Source organism: Tauraco erythrolophus, chromosome 17 (assembly GCF_009769465.1).
Source record: "Tauraco erythrolophus isolate bTauEry1 chromosome 17, bTauEry1.pri, whole genome shotgun sequence".
Classification (NCBI taxonomy): Eukaryota; Metazoa; Chordata; class Aves; order Musophagiformes; family Musophagidae; genus Tauraco; species Tauraco erythrolophus.
The window spans coordinates 11029505-11052070 of record NC_141481.1 but is presented as its reverse complement, the minus strand read 5'-3'; the positions used below and the strand labels follow the sequence as shown (position 1 = coordinate 11052070).

The 22566-nt window shown below is 44.8% G+C and overlaps 1 protein-coding gene across 1 annotated transcript; it reads left to right on the top strand.

The window, feature by feature from the left end:
• Positions 1–7392: 7392 nt before the first annotated feature.
• Positions 7393–19008, top strand: LOC104382772 (cytochrome P450 3A9). Its single transcript, XM_009990797.2, has 13 exons — positions 7393–7463; positions 10076–10169; positions 10594–10646; positions 11705–11804; positions 12423–12536; positions 12819–12907; positions 14487–14635; positions 15615–15742; positions 16410–16494; positions 16895–17055; positions 17496–17722; positions 18560–18722; positions 18925–19008. Exons 1-13 carry the CDS (start codon positions 7393–7395, stop codon positions 19006–19008), a joined length of 1518 nt encoding a protein of 505 aa, XP_009989099.1.
• The last annotated feature ends 3558 nt before the right edge of the window (positions 19009–22566 follow it).

The window sequence follows — 22566 nt, the reverse complement described above, 5'->3', positions numbered from 1 at the left end:
GGCTCAGGGAAGCTGAAGGTTATTGGGAAGAGTGGGAATTGCTGCTGGTGCTGGAGTGAGAGAAAGTGTACGGTGAGGGCTCCAAAGGGCCCTTCCCTCAGTTAACACGGAAAATTAATGATACTGTGGCCCCCAGGAACCATCCTGCTGAAGGGCTGAAACGGCAGGAGGTTCAGCACCAGCTCCGGCAGCTGCTGAACTTCACGTTATTTCTGCAATTCTTCTTGAAATGCATAAATCAGCACAGAGGTGGATGAAAGCCACTGGCTGAACTGTTTGTGATGACCAATATCTCTTAATTAGGGTCTGATTCTCACTCTTCACTCGGACACTCAGCACCAGTAACTCAGATCACAGATGTAAGGACTTCTCCAGCGTATAAGGATTACAGGACGAGGTCATGAAACTTCGGAAAAAGGTTTTGAAATCGCTTTCCCTACCGCTGCTTTTTCCTTGAGAGCCCACCGCGCTGCTGGGCAGGAGCGTCAAGCAAAGGGAATAATTGTGTTTTAAAGCTACTATTTCTGTCCTTGCCATTTATATGTGTCTTGTCAGATTTGCACCTGAATTCACCTCCGAGGCGTCGGTACCAGCCAGCTTGGAACTGCAGCTGGAGCTCTCCGGTGAGAGCACACCGAGCTATTTTCTAAAATACACTTTTCTCTAAATTAAAAGAGCAGCAAGAACAGCCTACAAAGCTGAGGGCAGCGCAAGCATCCTTGCTGCGGAGACAAGCTCTCCGCTCCTCAAAGTGACTGAAAGATTTGGGGCTTTAGGGCTGGAGATGCCCTCATTGGCCAAGCCAAGGGTTTCTTCTTGCAGCCAAAGTGCCTCCTTCCAGGAAAGGGGAGCTGGTATTGATGAGTCAAAAGTGAGAGGGGCACGAAATTGCATAAAAGCACAGGAGGCTCAAACAAAAGTCCTCTGGTTTGGAGAAACTAGATACCTAGTTTCTTGGGAGCAGTGGAAATTTTTCTGGTAGGACCTGACCTCTCCCACACCTCAATTAGGGATTTCAAGGCTCAGGGATTTGAAATAGCGTGACATAGACTAGTGACTGGTTAAATGTTCAACCAGGGAAAGTGCATGGAGAGAGACGTTTTTACACGCAAACCTGAAATAAACTCTTGTGACATCCCAAAGGACTTATTCAGACAAGCTTCTGAGTTCAGATAAGTCAATGCCAGGGGCTCTTTGATCCAGGGTACAGGCTACCAGGTACTTAAAGTTCATTCGATCTCTCAGACTCATTTCCGATCTGCAACAGTGATGACACAACTTTTTTTTACTTTTTTTTCCCTCAGCATAACTATCTTACCATGAATGTGTACTAAAAAGGACTTCTCACAGAGTGATTCAAATAAGCCTGTATAGCTGAATCTACCTAAATGCCCCTGTATTTGGCTCATGTAGATAATTTTAGGGGCTGGTTCTCAAAATAATCCCATTTGCATTTAACAAAAAGACGCTCTGACTTAAAGCCGAAACTTTCAACCCTGAAGAAATGTTGTTTAGAAAACAGAAGAGAAAAAGGATGTATCAGAACGCACTGATGTGACGCGAAAATAACCTTGAGATAATCCTTGTCTAACTTTACAGGTAGCCAGAAGGAGATCGAGCAGCTGACCAGAGGGAGGGGGGATGAGGGACCAGCCATTTGGAAACACTCCTATTTAGGTGAAATGCATTAAAAAACAATCATCTTTGTTATCGTGTAGAACCCTTTCCATGAAACCAATGTGCATGACAGCCCTGACATCGACCGCTTTTGCACGTCTTCATGGCAAGAGGCTGCCTCATCTATCCCAGTCCACTAAAGAACGACGGAGAAAGCAAATCCTCCCTGCTCAGGTGATGGAAAGGCAAGTGATCTGGGATCTAAATGCACACTGAGAAAGGCTTCTGGTTTCTTTATTACAAATACTTGAGTCTCATGATCCTTACCAACTAGCATAACTACAACCACAGTGGAGCTGAACCTTCTGAGATACAGTCAGAGCAGGTCACCCTGTGGAAAGCTGCAGCGGTGGCAGAGAATACGACTGGAGACATGACGTTATTCCTGCCCTAGGCGCAGTGCTTTGCATAACAAAATCCTTATACTCCGGATGGACAATTTGATTTGTCACCCTGTAAAAGATCCAGCACTCTGAATGAGTCAAGTGCGCTGACTTCACTGGGCTGTGACATACTAACGCAGAAGTCTGCTCGGGGGATGACGTGTGTAGACACTTCTTGGAACAACTTTACCAAATTTATGTTGTAACAAAGCAGCACTCACACGCAGTTGCCCCATCAAGGAATCCTCCCTAAAATATTCAAGAACGAACATGATCTTGCTCCTTGTATTGGAAATACATCTCTTCTAGTGTATATTTGTCCAGGGTTGCTGTTGCAGCTCACTTGTGGGATGTAACCTTGTCTTTCATTGCATTGCAGGTAAGAAGTCATGTGCAGAGCTAGCAGGGTACTTTATTTTTTCTTAACTCATTTTATAAGGTCAAAGTGAGAGAACCTCAAACAGACATTTGTATTGGATTGGGCAAAAGAATGCAGTGCTCAGAGTTAATTAGCTCTTTAGGAATGTCATTTCTTAGAATGAAAAGGAATATAATGATATATTGTAAAGATTATGAAGGAAGATTGGTATGTATCAGGGATATTACTTTAACTGAAAAAACCTCAGAAAAATGTCCTAGTTTCTGTGTAGTTCCAAAGCTCAGTATATGGAACAAAACATCCAGGGGAATTAATTACTTTTTTGTTGAGGTTTTTTGTGAGCTTTTTAAATCCCGAGGAGACCTATGTGCAGGAACGCTTCAGTCATCTATACACAGAACTACATAAAGTATCATTAGAGACCCCTCCAAATACATCGATTTTTTTTTTTATCCAGCAGCAGTGTATCAATATTTTAACTACTGACAACAAGATGTAGACTTCATTGTGAAGTATTTTCCTGTGGGTAACTAAACCACTGTGTATCAGGGAAAATAAATAGTTGCCTCCTCACATCTTCTGCCTATGCAGAAAGTGAACTCCTCACGTTGCCCTGGCCGAACAGCATTGGTAAGAAATGTAATGTACTACTCCCTTCTCCCACCAGCAGCTGTCTTATCTAGCCCCACTTCACATTGTCTGAGCTTTTTTTCTTTCTTTTAGCCCCATGACGGGAAGACTCCTGAGCTTTCCAGGCCAGGACCGTGGTCATTTCCAGCCTCGCATTTATTCATGGCTGGGTTATACCCATTTGTCCCTGCGCCAACATCATAATTGGATTAAATAGCTTTTCTACCTGGCATTTATCTCATAGCAACCACCTTCCAGCCCAGCCATCATCTAGCCAGACTAAACAAACAAAGGTTTTTGGGCACAGGTCTCCAAGGGGGCGAGAAGTGCCGTCAATATGCTGGACATCCTCCTAATTGGACCCCAGTGAGTGGTTATGTTCATGCACTGGGCTGCTCCAAATTGGGTGTGGAAATGAGCTCCCATCCCAGAAGATCTTATGACCAGAAGCTATAAAAGTATACCTTGAGCAATGAAGTCATAGAGTTTTTTTTTCTCCACCTCCTATCTGGTTGTTTTTTTTCTGAACATCCTTTTTAAAGTAGTTGTTCAGCCAATAGGGTGTAAAGTCTATTCCTACAAGTCTCCTGGCGTACAACCAGCTGATACTATTAGCACTGTTGACTTGAAAAGGAAGTTAGGCACATCTACACTAAAGGTCCTGAGATCTTCCACTGGTTTGTTTAATTAATTTGTCCTCTTGAAAAAAGAGCCTTAATTATAAGATTATTTTGTTCCTACTTCTATTTACGTTAAACTAAAGGAATGCACTTCCTTCAGGCCAAAGTAGTTTTGCTCCTAACTGTCCTTCTGGAATATCTTAAATTACTTATCAACACTGATCCATTGCTTGCCAGTTTGGTGTTTCTCCAGTGCAGAAATCTGCCATCTCCCATACAGAAATTATTTGAGCTCTGCAAGATTAGTAGCAATTTTTACTATCTATATCCAGAGAGTTTAAGGTACTCCATAACGATATGATTCCCCAGTAGTATTTATATCCCAAGCAGCACTGCAGAGTTGCTACCACAACCTGGGAATCTAAAACAAATCCCCCCAAGTATCTCAGGAGAATCTCTTTCATGATCATATTCAAAAATGAGTTAGACCTAAAGATTCAGGCTTATCCAGCCTGGCCCTCCTCATGCCCGTGCAGTTGTTTTCATCATGAGCACAAAATGTTACCCATTGTGCCTTTTTTTTTTTTTTTCCCAATAGCTCTTTCTCTTCTCAACTGCTCTTTCTTCTCCACACCTGTGCCCCAGTCATAAATGCTGTTCCACAGTGTTTTTCTTACCCTACATCATTTGGTTTCACAGCTTGTGGAGGAAATACATGTTCTTCCATTGTACTGCCCAGCCCTCAGTCATTATTAGACAAGAAATCCCTCCTGCTCATCACACCTCGTTCACAACTTGGATTAGGAGCACTCCTTTCATTACGCTGCAAATGACAACGCGGTGTTATTTTGCTTTCCTGAAAGCCATTAATCCGTTAATCTGAGCTACTTAGGGCCATTAGAAATGGAAAAGCAGCTCAGTTCTCTTCTGAATTTGCTGCAAACTCTGACTTTTTAAACCTCTCACCCTCAGACTGTGGCTGTCCTGGGAGCATGGTGGCAACACGGGAGTTACCATACGGTAGCAGCCTAAATGATGAGGGTAAGCGTTGTGTATACACCGTCCACTGCACGTCGTGTGTGACACTGTCGTCCATGAATGAGACTAGATGTTCACTAGAAGGGTATAATAACTTTACCTCCATCTGGGCTTCCACCTTCTCAAGCCCCTGAGCAGTGGATCTCTGCCAGCAGACACCTGGGATGCTGCGTTCACCGAAACCCGTGATGGTCAATGACCTGGGTCATTGACTTTCCTCTGGCAGGGATTAATCATGTGAGATTTTTTGTGTGTTTTATCTATCAGTTTTTTCAAGGGGATGTTGAGTTTTTATTTGTTTGTTTGTTTGAAGTCAATAGGCACAGTCCATTTGGCAGAGATCATAAGACCCCAATGCAAAAAACCAGCAACAAGCTTTTGCCCCTATTTGGTCTTTTTACAAGTATTTCCAGAGACTATCCTTACCCTTAAAAATGACCCAAACAGGGCAAGGATTGAAGTTTATTTTTACCGACGATGGAGACCCCTACAGCAATTCTATTTCCTGAATCTACTGTATGAACCTGTTTCCCAACACGGTGAGTCAGGAACATTTGATGTCCAGTAAATTCAAATTTCAAGACTATGTCAAAATGTGCAAAAAGGAACCCTGGAAAAACAATCACTGCTGTGACAAGTTCCTGAATGGGAAAGCACCTATTTAATTGCAAGCTCTTTCAACATCCCTGAATGAAGCAAGGCAGGACTCGACAAAGGCTTGCATAACTACATCATGAACTTGCCTGTTCATGTCAAACTAAAGTAGACCGTGTTTATTACAGAAAAATCTGCTACTTAATCATCTCTGAAGGTCGTAGCAAAGGTCAGGCAAAGGTGAAATGAGATATGAATGCTGCTGAGGTAAGTCAGATGATGGCTCTCAGAACATGTCTCGTATTTCCATGTGGGCTGAAACCCACTTATCAGTCAACCCAACATCAGTTGCAGCAACATCCTTGGAGACACGAGGCACTGAGATGCTAAATATTTATAACACCCGGTTATTAGTACCCAGTGCAGCCAGTAAACAGCAGCTGTGCCAGCGGGAAGGGAACTGCTCACTTTAGTTCTGAATGAAGCCCTAAAGGTGCTGTAGTGTAGAAAGCCAACCGTATCCTGGGCTGCATCCAAAGCAGCATGGGCAGTAGATCGAGGGAGGGGATTCTGCCCCTCTACTCTGCTCTTGTGAGACCCCACCTGCAGTGCTGCCTTCAGCTCTGGGGTCCCCAACATCAGAAGCCCATGGACCTGTTGGAGCAGGTCCAGAGGAGGCCACAAAAATGATCCGAGGGCTGGAGCACCTCTGCTGTGGAGACAGGCTGAGAGAGTTGGGGCTCTTCAGCCTGGAGAAGACAAGGCTCTGGGGAGACCTTCTAACAGCCTTCCAGAACCTAAAGGGGCCTACAAGAAAGCTGGAGAGGGGCTTTTGACAAGGGCATGTAGTGATAGGACAAGGGGCAATGGCTTTAAAGTGAGAGAGAGTAGATTTAGATTAGATATAAGGAAGAAATTTTTTACAGTGAGGGTGGTGAGGCACTGGCACAGATTGCCCAGAGAAGTTGTGGGTGCCCCATCCCTGGAAGTGTTCAAGGCCAGGTTGGGTGGGGCATTGAGCAATGCGATCTTGGGGAAGGTGTCCCTGCCCATGGCAGGGGGGTTGGAACTAGATGATATTTAAGGTCCCTCCCAACCCAAACCACTCCGTAATTCTATGATTCTATCCGTGCAAACCATAGAGCCTTCTGCCCTAACGTTATGGCCACTGACAAACACAATCCAAGTAGCCCAACTTTTTCTCCACCATGATAATTTTCTCTTAGCACGTCTGTACCTCTAGGATGCTATTCCTTTTCTGTACCGTCCTTCCAGGAGAACCATCACAAAATTTGTGTTTTCCCTTTGCTTGTGTCTTTTTGCCAACTGCTGCAGAAGGGCGGGTGCTGTTTTTATTCGTGAGCCATAAGCTGGTGTTTTGGAAATGGTGGTGCTGCTTACAGTTGTGGAACGACAGTATTTCTCTTACAAAACGCCTGGCCACAAGCCAGCAGCCAGGGTGGGCTTCTAAAGCCTTTATAGGGAGCAAATTCCTGCCTTTGTTAGAAGCTGCTTCTGACCCATCACAGGCAGTGCTTGCTCTTCACGACACATACAGAAAGAAAGATATTTTAAACAAAATCTTAAATTCTGTCAAAGTTAATTCAGCTGCCAGAAAAGATCTTGTCATACAGCACAGGAATAACCTTTTCACTTCTCGTTCCCTTTTGCAAACCAACTCTGACACCTGCTTTGGGATTTACCTTTCATCGTAACTTGGTTTTATTTATTTTGGTGGAGGAGTCCAGCAGCATTACTCAATTAGAAGTCACTTATTACTTACTATTATAACAGAGAAACTCGCCAGAATGCCTGGCAATGTATATATATAAAATAATTTGAACCTGAAACAGTTCAGCCAGGCATTTATCTATCACATGAATCACATTTTTCAGATTAGCATACTTTGCTACCTCTGCCTTCTGCTCCTCCTCCTTCGTGACAGAAGGACAGCCCCTAAGTCATATGACTGCACACAGAAGATTACATATTGCAAAATGCTCCTATTTCCCACAGATCTGGGACAAACACAATTGGGACAGAACTCAAAGCTGACCAGAGAAGAACCAAAATGAACCTTCTTCCCTTCTTCTCTTTGGAGACCTGGGCCCTTTTGCTTATTTTCGTGGCCCTCCTGGTAGTGTGAGTAAAACATTCTTTATTGGTTCTTTGCTTGTGCCACTTTCCTATTCTTGCTTCATTTTCATGCCACTAGTCTGCCAAAGAGCAAACAGGTAGGTGTGATTTCCAGATTTCCAGCCTCTAACACGTGATCTTGCTCAGAGGTTTGGAGTATTCCCGTGCGCTGTTACGGTCTTGCTGCTAAGCATCAAGGCAATAATCGAGTAACAAAGGTGCCAGGCATTCGTTACCAGCAAGGTACTGGCTTCAGTGAGGATTGTGATCTGTTAAGCTGTTTTCAATGGGAATACAGGCTAAGGAAGGCTGTGCCTCCCTGGCTGAGGTTGTCCTATGGAGGGGATTAGGCTGTAGATGACCCTACTGCATCACCTGCAAAGGTGGAGAGCAGCAGAAAGGCACCAGAAAAAGAGCATTCGTAGGATGAGTTTTAACTCCTCCTGGCTCCTTCCGTAGTGCCCAGGTAGGACACTCCATGTGTGGGCACCTGGACCAGGGGGGATGCTTTGGAGAAGCTGGATTTGTTGCACACCTGCAGTGACAGCACCCCATGACCGCTCCCACCGCCTGCTCTTGCTGGAGGAAGAAACAAGGTCCAGATCAAGGTCAGCTCCCTGCTCCTGGCTTTTCAGACAAACTCCATCAGGCAGAAGCGTACCCCGCTGCTTTGGAGAAGCTGTGCTAGGGAGAAAATGCTTTTGTCCGCTTTGCTGCCGCCGTTGGGCGCCGTGGCATAGCAGGGCTGGCTGAAAACCCCCTTCTGCTGGGACACACCGCATCTCCGCTGGCAGCCCCTGCCAACCAGGCTGGACTGACAAACTTTGTAGTGTTGACAAGCCCTTAGGCAGAGACAGCATGTTGCTAGCCATAAACCTTAATGATTAATGCGCTGCACAGGAGCACAATCCATTTGTCTGCCCTGGCATTGCTCCAGCCGCAGCGGTTCAGTTAAGCTCTGAAACTTTCAGCCCTGTTTTTCAAACCCTTTCCTGTGATTTGGAGTGCTCAAAAGCCTGTTTGGGGTAGACTCTTCAATCCCCCCCCCCCTTATTGACTCGAACCCTCATATTTCAATAACTCCGTGGCAATCTGAGATGGCTGGTTACCACACTCCCACCTTCAGCAGCCGCTTGCAATTTTGTTGTGGCAAAAGAGAAGAAGCCCACATCCCTGTGCTCTGATATCTGAGCTAAAAAGAGGAATTTCACTGCCCAGTAGCACAGGGAGGTTGTTCAGATGCTTCTTGTCCATCTGGGCCAACGCCGTTCCCGTTCACACATGAAGGAGCATCAGGCATTTCTGGTTCACGTCCATGGTGAGAAGTAGTAACGATTATTCTCTGCCTTTACACTGAATGGTCCTTCTCAGCCTGCAGAAAACCATGGCACATTTTAGCCATAAAAGCGTTAGACTCTGTCTTCCTGGCCACGTTTCAAACAGTTTAAGCCTAGCCTATGTTCCTATAGCATTGCTGGGCTTTGTAACCAGCCCAACCTGGCATTTCCTGGCCCCCCTGCAGCCCCAGCTGCCCTTAAACGTTGTGAATGAGAACCCACAAACACTTTATACCTAGTACTGAATTAACCTTCAACAGAAAAGGTTAAATATTGACAAACTGAGCTGTGTGAAATTCTTTCTGCACCTGCAAACACCCCGTTCCCTGCTTTTTGCCCGCTCTGTTTGGTCCATAAGATGAGGTCCACTTTTGCGCTCTGGCAGGACCGATCTCATTTGAGGTCCCCCGGATTTAGGAAAGTATTACCAATTTCAAGGGAAACCCCTCTAAGTCTCTTGAGAGGTTGCTGCTGTGCGGCCCAAAGAGCATCTCTGATAACATCCCTCTGCCAAATCTCTGCAGTTTTACATCCCTTCTGCAATGAACCGCTCACTTGGGAAGCTGCAGCTATTAACTAAACCCAAATATTCTGAGGGAGCTCTTTCAACATGGCCAAAGACAATCTTCAAAGGGCTGCAGTCCAGGCCCTTGTTGAGAAACAGAAGGCCCCGAGGTAGAAGTAATAACTTTACTGCTGCCAAAAAGGGTGCTTCAGAGGAAAGAAATCTGCAAAGCTGTCAATAAAATCTAAAGAGAAAACCATCAAGACGAGGCTTCCTGATGCACCACTGAGCTGACGCTGGGCTGAGGGGAGGCAGAACAATAAATGAAATTAAAGTGCAGCTTGACAAAAGCTCTGTTTGGGACATAACTTCTGGCGCTGCTTTGATTCCTCTTCAACAAAAACATGTAAGCTTGGTGTTCCTTCTTCCAGCTCCCTTTTCTGCTTCTCGTTTGGTCAACAACGAGCTCCTCTTTTGACTTCTGCTGAAGGCTTCAAGGTCCTGTATCCAACAGAGAACCTATGCCTTTAGGAGACGCCTGGTTTTAGGTCACTGTGGTGTCCCTGAAGCTCTGTGTGGCAGCAGCCAGCCTTGCTGGGTTTATTAAGTACTTTTTAAAGGGAAATTTTCATTTGGGACACTTTTCTCAAGCTCCCGGACTGACCTCCTCTACTACTTAGAGCCAAAGGGACATCGCTGCAGTCTCTGGGCTTAGGAACACTTGCAGCCCCAGTGTCACGGTGATGTAGCACTCGATTCTCTTTTCTGTCCCACAGATATGGGACCTGGCCGTTTGGCTTATTCAAGAAGCTGGGTATTCCCGGGCCGAGACCTCTGCCTTTCTTTGGGACGTGCCTGGAATATCGCAAAGTAAGTGATGGAAGCCTTCCTGGCTCCAGAAATACCCACCTTTGCTCGTACAGCTGTAGCTAAACAGATACAAGGCGACGATAAGTTATCTCCAAATGCCAAGCTCTGCTCCAACGCACGGGTTGTGCAAAAGCCAGTGCGGGGTAAGGGCTCAGCAACACAGAGCACGGGGCTCTACCTTTACAGCATCTTCAGATGAGCTCTCATGGACGGCTGATTTACAGCTGCCCTTTGCCAGGGTCCTGGCAAACAGCTCGTTCACAAGCATGATAGATGTTTATGCTGTCCTTCATGATGTTTTTGGAGAGGAGGAGGACTCAGGAGGTAGCTCTGAACATCAGTTTAGGGTTATTCCTCCCAACCCATCGTTTCCAACATCATCCCCTGTGCTGCGTCTTCTCTGAGATAATTTTATTTTCCACAGGGTTTCTTGGAATTTGACAGTGAATGTTTCCAGAAATATGGGAAAGTCTGGGGGTGAGTATGAACCACTGATCTCTTCTGAAGGTAAAACTAGAATTCATACAAAGGGGAGAAACAATTAATTAGGAAAGGTCCCTTTTCTCTACCTGCACCCCTGATGGTCCCAGCACAGTTACAGCAACAACAGGGCGCTGCGGTGGCTTATGTTAAAGCCTGATGATTGCAGCGCTGTGCCACTGTCATGCCATATGGAAATTGCTTTGACCTATGCTTAAAAGCTGTTTTAAAGTTGATAACAAAAGGCCCTCACCTGCTCCTAACAAACTCAGCAGCAAAACTATTTACTTAGAGGAGAATCTGGAACTGGGAGGTCGAGTTCCTCTGGTTTATCAACAGCAGAGGAATGTGAGTGAACTCCCAACAGCGAGTGAAGAAGCAGATTCAAAGTCTACAACTTCCTTGTGCCACTGGCTTTTATCTCTGCTGTTGTAACTTGGGCTACAAACGTGCATATCCTCCATAATGCATTCAGTGGTCCCTATGGCAACTTTAAAAAACGGAGTCTGGAAAAGGTATCTTTGCATAAATGGGGAAAGTGTGTAAATCCGCTTAGTCTACTTCTGTTTCAGGAAAGCATTCAGAACTGGCAGCTTAAAAAGACAAAAACAAGGATCGAGTTTCATCTCCAAGGATATTTCAGTGCTGTCAGCCCAAGTCTCCAGACACCCAATTCAAGAGCCTGAAAGGGGTCGAACAAGTTTCCTCCTAATACTGTAATGTGTTTAAGTGCCTGGAAAACCACAGGGAGTCAGGGGAGAAAGTGAAGACACTTGCTTCATTTAGTATCTGGTCCTTTGAGGGACTGAACCCTGCTCGTTTCCCCATGAATCTGGAAGGTGTTTAGCCCCATTTCTCATTTACAAAACCAGAAGGGAGAAGGCCTAGGAGTCCTTTTCCATCTCTAATTTCTATATTTCTAATACTTGGGCATCTGCAGAACAGCAAGGCCAGTGACAGAGGAGCGTTTAATACATTTTGTTTCATGAGCATCAGCCAAGTCTTGCACCTCAACTACCTGTGGTTGTTTGTCTCCTCTTCTCCCCCCCTCCCAGGATTTATGATGGCAGGCAACCTGCGGTGGTTGTCCTGGACCCCCAGATCATTAAATCTGTGCTGGTTAAAGACTGTTACTCCACCTTCACCAACCGCAGGGTAAGTGCAGAAGCATCGTGATGTACCACAGAGTCCAGAAAAAAAAGAACAGGAGGAGATGAGCATGTACCAGGGTTTTCCATCGGGGATGAGTGACTGCACTATAGGGACTACTGTAAATGGCCACTGTATGTCACTGTTCTCCTGCCTTACAGCCTGGGGACTGCAGAGCCGGGCTGGCAGAGGAAGATATCTGCCTGCACATCAGACAAATTCCGCTCTTACACCTATATACGCATATATAGAGAAAGAGAGAAAGAAATTTGAGTCTGAGTGAGCAGGAATCTGTCCAGCCAGCACATATACCACCCTGCAGCTTCCAGCTGGGACACAGAGCCTGGGTGCCACGGTGAGGGGTGGGCGTGCATGTACACATGGGCATTGGGCTCATTGGGTTACTTGTTCTGGATATGGAAATGGCATCTCACAGCTGGTTTACTGCAGGAAAGGGGATCATTTATGTAGATGTGTCTTGAGAGAGGCTGTAAGGCCTTAACCTGCTGCCAGTAATAATACCCCTGAAATATCCTGGGCAGGGGCTTACAGGCTACATTCCCATCCTAGCAAGGAAGCTGCTGTCTTTTCTGGGGTTAACACCTTGCCTTTTTCCCCCTCCAGCATGTAGATCTAGTAGGGGTGCTGCACGATGCTGTCTCATTAGCTGAAGATGATCAGTGGAAAAGGCTTCGTACTGTGCTCTCTCCAACCTTCACCAGTGGGAAACTAAAGGAGGTAAAACACAGAGGAGCAGGTACAAACTAAATTAGAAAGTCAGCAGACAGTGTTTCCAGGCTGAGATTGTCACAGGGGTCTGATTTCTTTAGTCAGAGCCTGGCAACTAAGCTGGCCTGTTTAATTTATGCCTAATTTAAAGCAAAAAAAGGATTCAAATAAAAATTTAGCAGAAAGATGGTATTTGTAAATATTCATGAAACTCCCTGTAGTCTTCGTAAGCCTGTCTTAAAGGAGTAGAATGTACTATACTTAAGTGTCCATCTCTGGTTTGTGTTACAGATGTTCCCTATAATAAAGCACTATGGGGAAGTTTTGGTAAAAAATGTTCAAAAGCAAGTGGAAAAGAACAACGCTCTGTCTGTGAAGGAGTAAGTAGCTGCTAAGAGCAGCAGGCTAAGCAGCAAACCTTGTTAGCAAAGTGCTGTGGTTCATTCTTTACGGGCAATGCAGATTACTTGCTGAGTGAAGCAGACCTTCAGAAACGAGCAACAGGGCTACCTGAAAGTCTGGCTGGAAATTTGAAATGGAAAAGTTAAGCTAGGATGTTAGTGAAATGTCCTTGAGGCAAAGACCAAGACAGAAGCCTTCTAAAGGGGATCAGATGGGGAGAAAAATGCTCCAGCACAGCTTTGTGAATCCACAGATCCCAGATAATCCCAAATCCACCAGGAAAACCTAGTCTTCCCTGCATATACTCAGAATCTCTGTGCAACACCTTCTTATATTGCAGGACCCTGGGGCTGCTGGCCTCTGCCCCACACACAGCACTGGGGGATGCTCACCCATCACTTGCCCCATTGCTGGGGGGAGTGGGGAGGGAGGCTGTAGTGTGGCTCTGGGTATGTCATCCTCATCTGTGCCCTCCAGATGGGCTCTGGAACAAAATCTGTGTATTTCACCCCCATTTTCCAAGCATAGATGCAGAAGCAGCAGCTGCACAGCAGTAGTCACGCATCAGCAAAGCTGTCCCCTACCAAAAACCCTATAAAGAGAGGATTTGGGCAGTTTGTAATATTATAGCATTGTGCTGGGTTGAACAAGACCATTTCCATGCCATGTTCAAAGTGAGATGTGTTATCACCCCTCCCCAAGAAGCTAATGTGCTCAAGAGCCATGTGCTGTACTTGCACTAACCCGTTCGTGTAGCTACGCACTTCTGTTGGGTTTGCGTGGGAAGGTTGTGGTGGGTGGGGGCTACAAGGACCCATGGTGGAGCAGCTCGTGAAGAGCTGCAGCCCGTGGGAAGGACTCACGTTGGAGAAGTTTGTGGAGGACTGTGTCCCATGGGAGGGACCCCAGGCTGGAGCAGGGGAAGAGCATGAGGAATCCTCCTCCAGAGGAGGAAGGAGCAGCAGAAACATGTGAACTGACCACAACCCCCATTCCCCATCCCCCTGCACCTCTGAGGGGAAGAGGTAGAGAAATCAGAAGCAAAGTTAAGCCCGGGAAGAAGGGAGAAGTGAGGGGATTTAGTTTTTGTTTCTCATTATGCTACTCTGATTTCATTTGGTAATCAGCTAACTTCCCCAAGTCAAGTCTGTTTTGCCCGTGACAGTAATTGCTGAGTGATCTCTCTCCATCCTCATCTCGACCCACAGCCTTTCATTATATTTTCTCTCCCCTGTCCAGCTGAGGAAGGGAGTGACAGAGAAGTTTTGGGGGGCACTGAGCACCTAGCCAGGGTCAACCCACCACACTGCTGTTTTGAAATCCTCAGAAAAGCTGTCCGATTTCAAAACCCTTGCAGGCTTAAAACCAAAGTGCTCTCACAATCTATCCCTTTCACTGTAAGTGCTTTAGAGTTACCATATATCCAACTTCCTTTTCAAAACCAGGGCATGAGCTCTTATCAGAATTTATATTTGAATGTCACACAGGCATTAGGAAAAAATAGATTCACTTGGTCTAAATATTTAACCACAGTTTGTCTTTTCCATCTTTTCTCAGGATCTTTGGAAGCTACAGCATGGACGTCGTCACCAGCACTTCATTCGGTGTGAACATTGACGCTATGAACAACCCCAAAGACCCCTTTGTCAGAGAGATGCAGAAGCTGGTCAAGTTTGACTTTTTTGACCCACTCTTCATCTTGTCATGTAAATGACTTTTTTGTTGACAAGCCATTTCAGGTGTCAGAATATCATTGAAGTGTGACTTTAGCAAGCATATCAGAGACTGGTGCATCCTATACCTTAGCCAATCAACTATTGCTTAGATAACTTCACTAGCTAGGATGGAGGTCCTAATGGGTCCAAACTTGTTGTTAAAACTCTGGAAAAGAGATGGGTAAAAAATTCCTTCACCTTTGGCATTCATAATGAAAGAAATATACCAAGCAATATCCAAATAAGTGACAGAAAATGATTCTAGGATTGAAAGGCAACTTCAGCTGTGATGCTTGAGGAGAGCAGCGCTATCCAAAAACGTGTTTTCTGGAAGGCAGCATTGAGCAGGGACGGTAATTAGATGCAATTTCCTAGCAGTGCAACAGCTTAGCGGTGATGGACCTTAAATCACTTGCAACCTTAAATCAAGATTTGATACCTTGCTAAAACATGGGGAAAGTTGTGATCTGTGCCTAGAAGAGGTTCTGGTGCTGTAGATTTTATGAATCTATACACAAGCTCAAGATCCAGTCTCTGTGATGAAGGAAATGCTCTGAAGGTAACTTGAAAAATGTCTGTATGAGCATAGCATGGCAGTGAATAGCTCAGCCTGAAAAAAGAATTCAGAGTTTGCAATATTTCTCATCTGAGTCACATTTTTGCTGTAGTGCTGCAAAATGCACAGGAGTAACCTGTTTTTAGAAAGCAGCTCCTTGGAAAAAGAAGGTGGCATATGCTTTGGTCATCTCAAACTAAAGATTATATCCAGCTCAGTTGTGCCCAGTTAACAGGAACTTGGGAGAAGGTTACATCAAGACAAACTGTGCTAAGGGAAAGAGTAAGAGGAAAACAGGCAAAGCCCAGGCAAAGAAATCAAGGAAATAATTTTTCAGTAACAAACATCCATAGCTAGCTTTAAGAGGTGAAATTTGTTTACAATGTGCAATTTTATTCTTAATTTGTTTTTCAGTTGTATTCCCATTCATTATTCCTCTTTTGGTCAAGATGAACGTCAGTTTCTTCCCCAGTGATGCTGTAGATTTCTTTATGAGATCCATCTCCAAAATAAAGCAGGATCGTGAAAAGAACACTCACAAGGTAAACAAGCATGAATTCGCCAGCAGTTGTGTCAGAAAATACACTGAAGTGAAATATAACTAGGGTGATGATATCAAGGGTGATGCCAAAGTACAATGACTCAAGAAAACCCTGGATCTACTTAAGTGTAAACACTTGATTTTAATACTGCCTGAAAAGTCTTACCTGACTCGTCCTGGCAGGGAAACAAGTGGACTTTGTACATCCAAGATCTGAAGCTAAATCTAGATAAAGGCTCAGCAGAATTGCGTTGGGCTTGAGTTTGCACAACTTGCAATAAGTCAGACTCTCCGAAAAAGATTAGGTAGAGGATAAGAGAGAGCAGAGTAAGGCAGCACAAGAGCGGCAGTACCACCTTTCAAGGTTGCACCTTCCCCTCTCACTTTTCAAAAATGGAAGATGCTTCCTGGCAAAATTCTGCCTCTTAGAGTTTGAATCTCTTTCCTGAAATTCATTTGAGACACTGCTCTCCCAGTCAATGGCTTCACGAAAAGGACAGACAGATTTCCAAAATAAAATGTCAAGTGCTTTGTTTTGCAACAAGGAAGTCATCAGAATTTCGGGGATGCTTTTAGTTTAAAAATTGTGCTTAGGCTATGAAATTTGCTTATTTGAGCCCTCCCTGAGGGACTTGTCACCAAAGAAACTCTCCTGCTTTTCTTCTTAGGGCAGAGTAGATTTTCTGCAGCTGATGATCGAATCCCAGAACTCAACCAGTGACAGGAGCAACGGAACAAATCACTCTCACAAAAGTAACGACATCCAAACACTCATCATGGGAACAGGGGCTATGGGAGTGAGGAGAATATGAGGAGCTACTTCCCAGAGAAAGGCTCAATGGGTCGCCACCATCTCCACTGACCAGCTCCGGACAGAAGTCTGTCCCTCGTTGCCAGCACCGGGGCTAGGGGGAATCCCCCAGGTCCTTTGCCAGGCAGTAGGACTGCTGTGTCAGTCATTGATACCCAGGAAATCATCTCTCTCCTCTATCAAATGACTTTTTCTGCACAGAAAGCAGAGTAGCTATAAATGTGTTATTAGAAAACGACCATGACAAACCTGCCTCAACCCCACCTCTTGCTACCCATTCCTTGCTGACACCCTCAGCCAACACCGGTTTTGCTCATCCCCCCATGCCCTCTTTCCTCACAGACTTAACCGACAGCGAGGTCCTGTCGCAAGCGTTCATCTTTATTTTCGCTGGGTACGAGCCCACCAGCAACAGTCTGTGTTACCTGGCGTATGAACTGGCCATGCATCCCGATGTGCAGCAGAAGCTGCTGGAGGAAATTGACACTGTTTTACCCAACAAGGTAAGGGGACCGTGAGCAAGGGCGAAGACCCTCTGACCCTGCTGTCCTCCTTGTTCAATCAAGACAAGGAGAAATCCTTAGCTCCTAAACACCCTCCTCCTGGGATCTTCCAACAGCTCCAAGACACACTCTGAGGCAACTCAGCCCTGTAGTGATTTTATTTTGGCAGCTGAAGCCTTATGGGCCACCCCACTGCACAAATCCATTTGGCATACTCTGCATCCATGCACAGGTGGAGACAGATTTTCAGACATTTCCATCACTCCGGGATGGAAAGTGAAACCAATTGTGCAATTTCTACTTTGCATTTTATTCTTCAATGAGCCTGAGGCACGGTTGGAGCAGAAGGGTTTGGGGACACTCTGGTATCAGCGGTCATTTTAGGAAAACTCAATCCTCACGCCAACATACCTGGTCATCTTCCTCCTGTCATCCTACAGGCTCCTCTCACCTACGAAGCGATGATGCAATTGGAGTACCTTGACATGGTAGTGAGTGAAACCCTTCGACTCTACCCCATTGGAGGGCGACTTGAGAGAACCTGCAAGAGAGACGTAGAAATAAACGGAGTGACCATTCCCAAAGGAGTCATTGTTATTATCCCACCTCATACCCTGCACCGCAACCCTGAGTACTGGCCAAATCCGGAAGAATTCAGACCAGAAAGGTACAAAAAACATGATGAAAGGGAAGAAATATCATGCTACTGTTTCCTCACATAGTAATTAAGTATTAATCTCTGATTAGCTTCCTAATGGTGTTCTTCGTATCTTTTTACAATCAATACCAATGAGAAATTGCAGGCTCATGGGAATGTCATTTTAAGAAGAAAATGAGCTTTAAACTTAAAACAGGGTTTCAGATGTGATCTTATTGGGAGAACAACATTGATACCTCAAAATGCCTCGCACACAGTTTTTGGGCTTGTTGACAGAGAGCGGGTAGATGGTGAGTGGTTTTTGCACCTGCTGGCCATCTTTCTGTATAATCTTCATTGCTGAACCCATTCCCTTCCCCCAGGCTTTGCTACAAAACATACCAGAGTTGATCCTTCCAGAGTTGCCTTCCCTCCTTGTTTTCAAGAAAGTGATAGCTTTTCCCTAATTGGTTATTTTTATAATAGATATCTACCTCCCATTCTCCAGCAAGACTGAAGCCATAGGCTGCTCCTAACCAAGACAATTCCTGGTTTCTCTCTCACTAAATGTAACAGAAAGGAAATACCAGGCATTTTGGGAGAGCATCTAGATTTTCACATTGCTCCTAACCTCTGCTACTCTGGTTGGACAGCATTAAACTCAAACATTGAAGCGGGATCCCACCTTGTCCTGGACAAGTGCTCTGACACAGCACTCAATGGCTGGGGTACGCCAAGATACCTTAGCAAAAAGACACAAGTGTTTGTAGGGTACCAGCAAGAGATCTCTGGATAAGTAATAGATTTGTAGCTTTTGGGGTTTTTCTGCTGCCTTCACTTCTTTTCCCCATCTGTGTCATTATCCAGGTTCAGTAAGGAAAACAAAGAGGCCATAGACCCATATACGTACCTGCCCTTCGGAGCTGGTCCCAGGAACTGCATTGGGATGCGGTTTGCTCTCCTCACTCTGAAAGTTGCCATCACCATCCTATTGCAGCGTTTCACCTTCCAGACCTGCAAAGAAACTCTGGTGAGGAGCCCATTATGTTTTAAAACTCTCAGACGAAGAGCCATGTGCCTGGTTTCTCACTGGGGGTGCTAACACCAGATGCTTTGCCCTTTCAGGCACTATGGATCAAGTTATGTCCAAACCGTGGCCAGGTTTCTTTCCTCTAATATCTACTTATTAAATTTGTCTATCACTAAGTGTGTTTTTCCTCTTATTGTTGCAGATCCCTCTCAAGCTGAGTTCACAGGGACTCTTAAGACCAGAGAAGCCGATTATTCTGAAGTTTGTCCCCCGGACTAACTGCTGAAGTCGGTTCCCCCGCAGAGGTGTAATACCCAGCCGTGGCTTCAACAACTCTCCAGCATCTAACGAGCACTGTGCCAACAGGGGGATCACACATCATGGGAAATCTCTCCCACACGTACAGACACAGAAGAGCAGCTCTAGTTGATTCTGGAAGCAATTACTACATATTTACTAATAAACATAGCTGTCAAAAACGTAATGTGGATCACTGGGCAGTGACAACATACAGTTCCCTTAATTCTGATTGCAGAAAACAAGAAATAAATCCAAATGAGAAGCTGATCATCCACTTCTAAGGGGACTTCTCCATCTGGAGAGGAGGAATTACTGTCACATCCAAGAGAAACAAGGTGTGATAGAAATTCAAATTGCCAGACCTTGCTGGGAAGGGACGGGTGACTTTCTTCTTGGTGTATCGATGCTTGAAATTTCATGTGTTATAATTGAGCCGACTGGTGTGAGACTATATCCTGGTTACCAAACCTCTCTTGTGCCATGTGTTAATTAAACTAAAGTGTGTACAAATACTGTCATTAAAAATGTTTGAGAGCTGCTCTGTGTTGTGTATAGCGGCTGATCACTTCCTATTTAAAAACTGTATTCAGCCTCAACCCTGGAAATTATCCGTGTACATTGCTTTCCACTTAATTTAATGAATCTGATCCTTCATTTACTGAGATCAAGCCCTCCCATTTGTACAGTATTTTACAAACACAGTAACTCCCACCTCTTAGCTTGATTAAGAGGTTGCCTTTGGTTCAGCATTGGCCAACCCTCTTCTGCACTGGAGCAACAAAGAATGGATTGCAGAGAGCAGCAGGAGCAGCTCACAGGAGGTGGTCACAACCACTGCTCCTGGAGAAATCGTCTGGACACAGATTGTAACCAACCCTTGCCTTGTCCCACAGACAGAGATGGGGTTTATGCATTGCCCGTGGTAGGATGTTATCCTGCTGCAAGCTGCTTTTCCTCTTGAACTGCTCCAGAGCTTGTGCCCCATGGGCTGGTCCTGCCACCAGCACGATGCTTTGACCAAAGGACTTATGCCATCCCTGACCATATAAACAGGGAACCTGAACCTATAAACAGGGAAAGTGAAATGGAATTTCACACGACAGTTAATCCCAGTGTATTGGGCTGGTCCTGACACCTAGAAACCAAGAAACATGCTAGTAAAGTGGGAAAGGTTTTTAGAAGAGCTGCAAACCAGATTAAGTTACCCCTTAACTTTCTCCTGGCATCCTTCACTCTAAGGCAATACTATCCAAATCATGGTCTGTAACTTTCACCCATGGCCATGAATTTTTCTCTTCAGTCAAGAAGATAAAACTGTAACATGACCCAAATGACACAATCCAACATAGTACAAATTTATTCAAGAATTCATGTCCGTTCCTTAACAACGATGGCAATTAAGGGGTTTGGGAGTGTTCAGCCAACAGTGTGGTGGACTCCTGATCACTGGAAATCCCCAAATCAAAGCTATCCCTTTTTCAGGAAGATACAGCAACATTCACCAGGCTCTAATTCAAGAGTTAGCAGCTTGTGCTGTCCCAAAAGGCAGATAAAACAATTATAGTGCTCCCTTCTGATTCATCATCTGTGAAAAATCGTTTAGGTTTTGCTATGTACACAGAAAGGCATAGTTTGAAGTGCTGCCAATAAGGCCCTTCCTCAGTGTAAACTGCTGCTCATCTCTTAACAGGGGTTAAAAACCTTCAGTGGAATTGTTGAGTTTGTCTTACTGTAGCAGTGCTGCAGCCATCAACTCTGACGGGGAGAGTGCAATGCCCCTGCACAAACAGACTAGGTAAAAAACGCATTTTCCCCGTAGAAAGATAGCACCAGGTAAAACTAACTCTCAATTCAAGGAAGGGGAAAGAAAGGTGAAATCATCGTGGAAGTAGCAAGTCACTTACAGGCCAAACAGCTGCTTCAATGTGAAGAAAAGTCTTACTCATGAACAAAATCAAGTGCCTTCGCATGGTGCTCAGAACCATAAAGGGTTAACCTCACCGTACCCCAAGACACACCGTCCCTGCCCAGCGCATGGCATCTCCGGGAATGAAGTCATTAGTGTAACTGTACAGATCATTCTTCTGAATGTGAAAAATGTGACTAATTCTCTGGCTTCAGCCAATTATGACCTGCCAGGACTATCATAACAGCCCATAAATAATCTGTAACAAAATCATGGTAATGAGTCTTCTAGAAGAAAATTAGATCCTCTGTGTCTCAACTCCATAAAATTACTTGGCTTATAAGGGCTGCCTCCGTCATTCCTAGCACTTTCCACTGCTTCGCTGGCCATCCCTCAGAAATGGATGTGACTTGGCCAAGGAGTCTACTGGTCCTGGTCGTTGTGCATTCATGACATTTGTTTTCACTGGTTTGGCTGTTTCCTTTTAAAACCAGACATATTACTGTTTAACTCATCTTTTGAATGTTTTCACTGATAAAACATATTTATCTAGACCTTGCCGATTCCTTTAACTGTTTCAGCACATCCTCAGCAGGTCTGGGACATTGTCTTGTCCCAGGAGAGCTGGGTCTTTGTCAGAGGAAAGAGCTTCCAAACACAGTACAAGGTAGAAACAAATTTTGGAGACACTTCTGTTTCACTTTCTCCCCTAAATCCTCCCAAACCCTAAGAAGGAAAAGTAAAAGAATGAAGAAACATCTATGTCACATCAATATTTTTTAAAAATATGCTTTTCTCAAAGATTTTACAGCCATTCTCAGAGAAGTTGTTGTCAAATTACTGTGCAAGAGTGACAGACTCACACCCTGGTAAAACACTGGCATCGCTCAGGAAGGCTCCTAAGTATGCAGAAATATATTCCCTTTAATACAGAAAGCCTTGCTGGGAACTTTCCAGAGGAGATATATACCCCACGATATCAGAACTGTTATTGTATCAGTGCTGAAGGAAGACAAAGTCGGTTTTAAGTGAGGAGATTTGTTTTCTGTTTCTCCGTTAACTACAGCAGACTAACCATCGATGTTACAGTAACTTGCCTAAATGATGTAATACTTCCAGTTGATTGTGATGATCAAATGGATTTTATGAAAAACAGGTTTCCTGCTTACAGCAGAGGAATATTTCATGTGCTTCACCAAGTCAGTTATTAGGTGCTTCAATACCAGGCTGAGCCCTGACAGATAGAAGAATGGCCTGACTATTACCAAACTAAATGTCCCTACAGTATTGAAGTCTTTTGCAATGCTGCCTTGCCTTTAAAGTGAAAAATGAAACATTTCCAGGCATATTTCACCTGAAAGGAAGAATAGGCAGCGTTGCTCCTTTTACCTTACCCTCTATTGATACTCTGGCATCAGAAGCCAACAGAGTCAGAAGGTGCACAAATGAAAAAGCCAGCACGCAGAATTTGTTTAGTTCTCCCAGTCCCTCCTCACTCTCTCCATCTCCCTATTAGATGTAACAAGCCAGTGTGGGGAATCATCAGAGTATGACAGATAGCTTGGAAACATGGAAAACCTGTAGCTGAAATTATGCACTGACATCACCTTTATCTGCTGTAATGGAGAGAATTAGGCA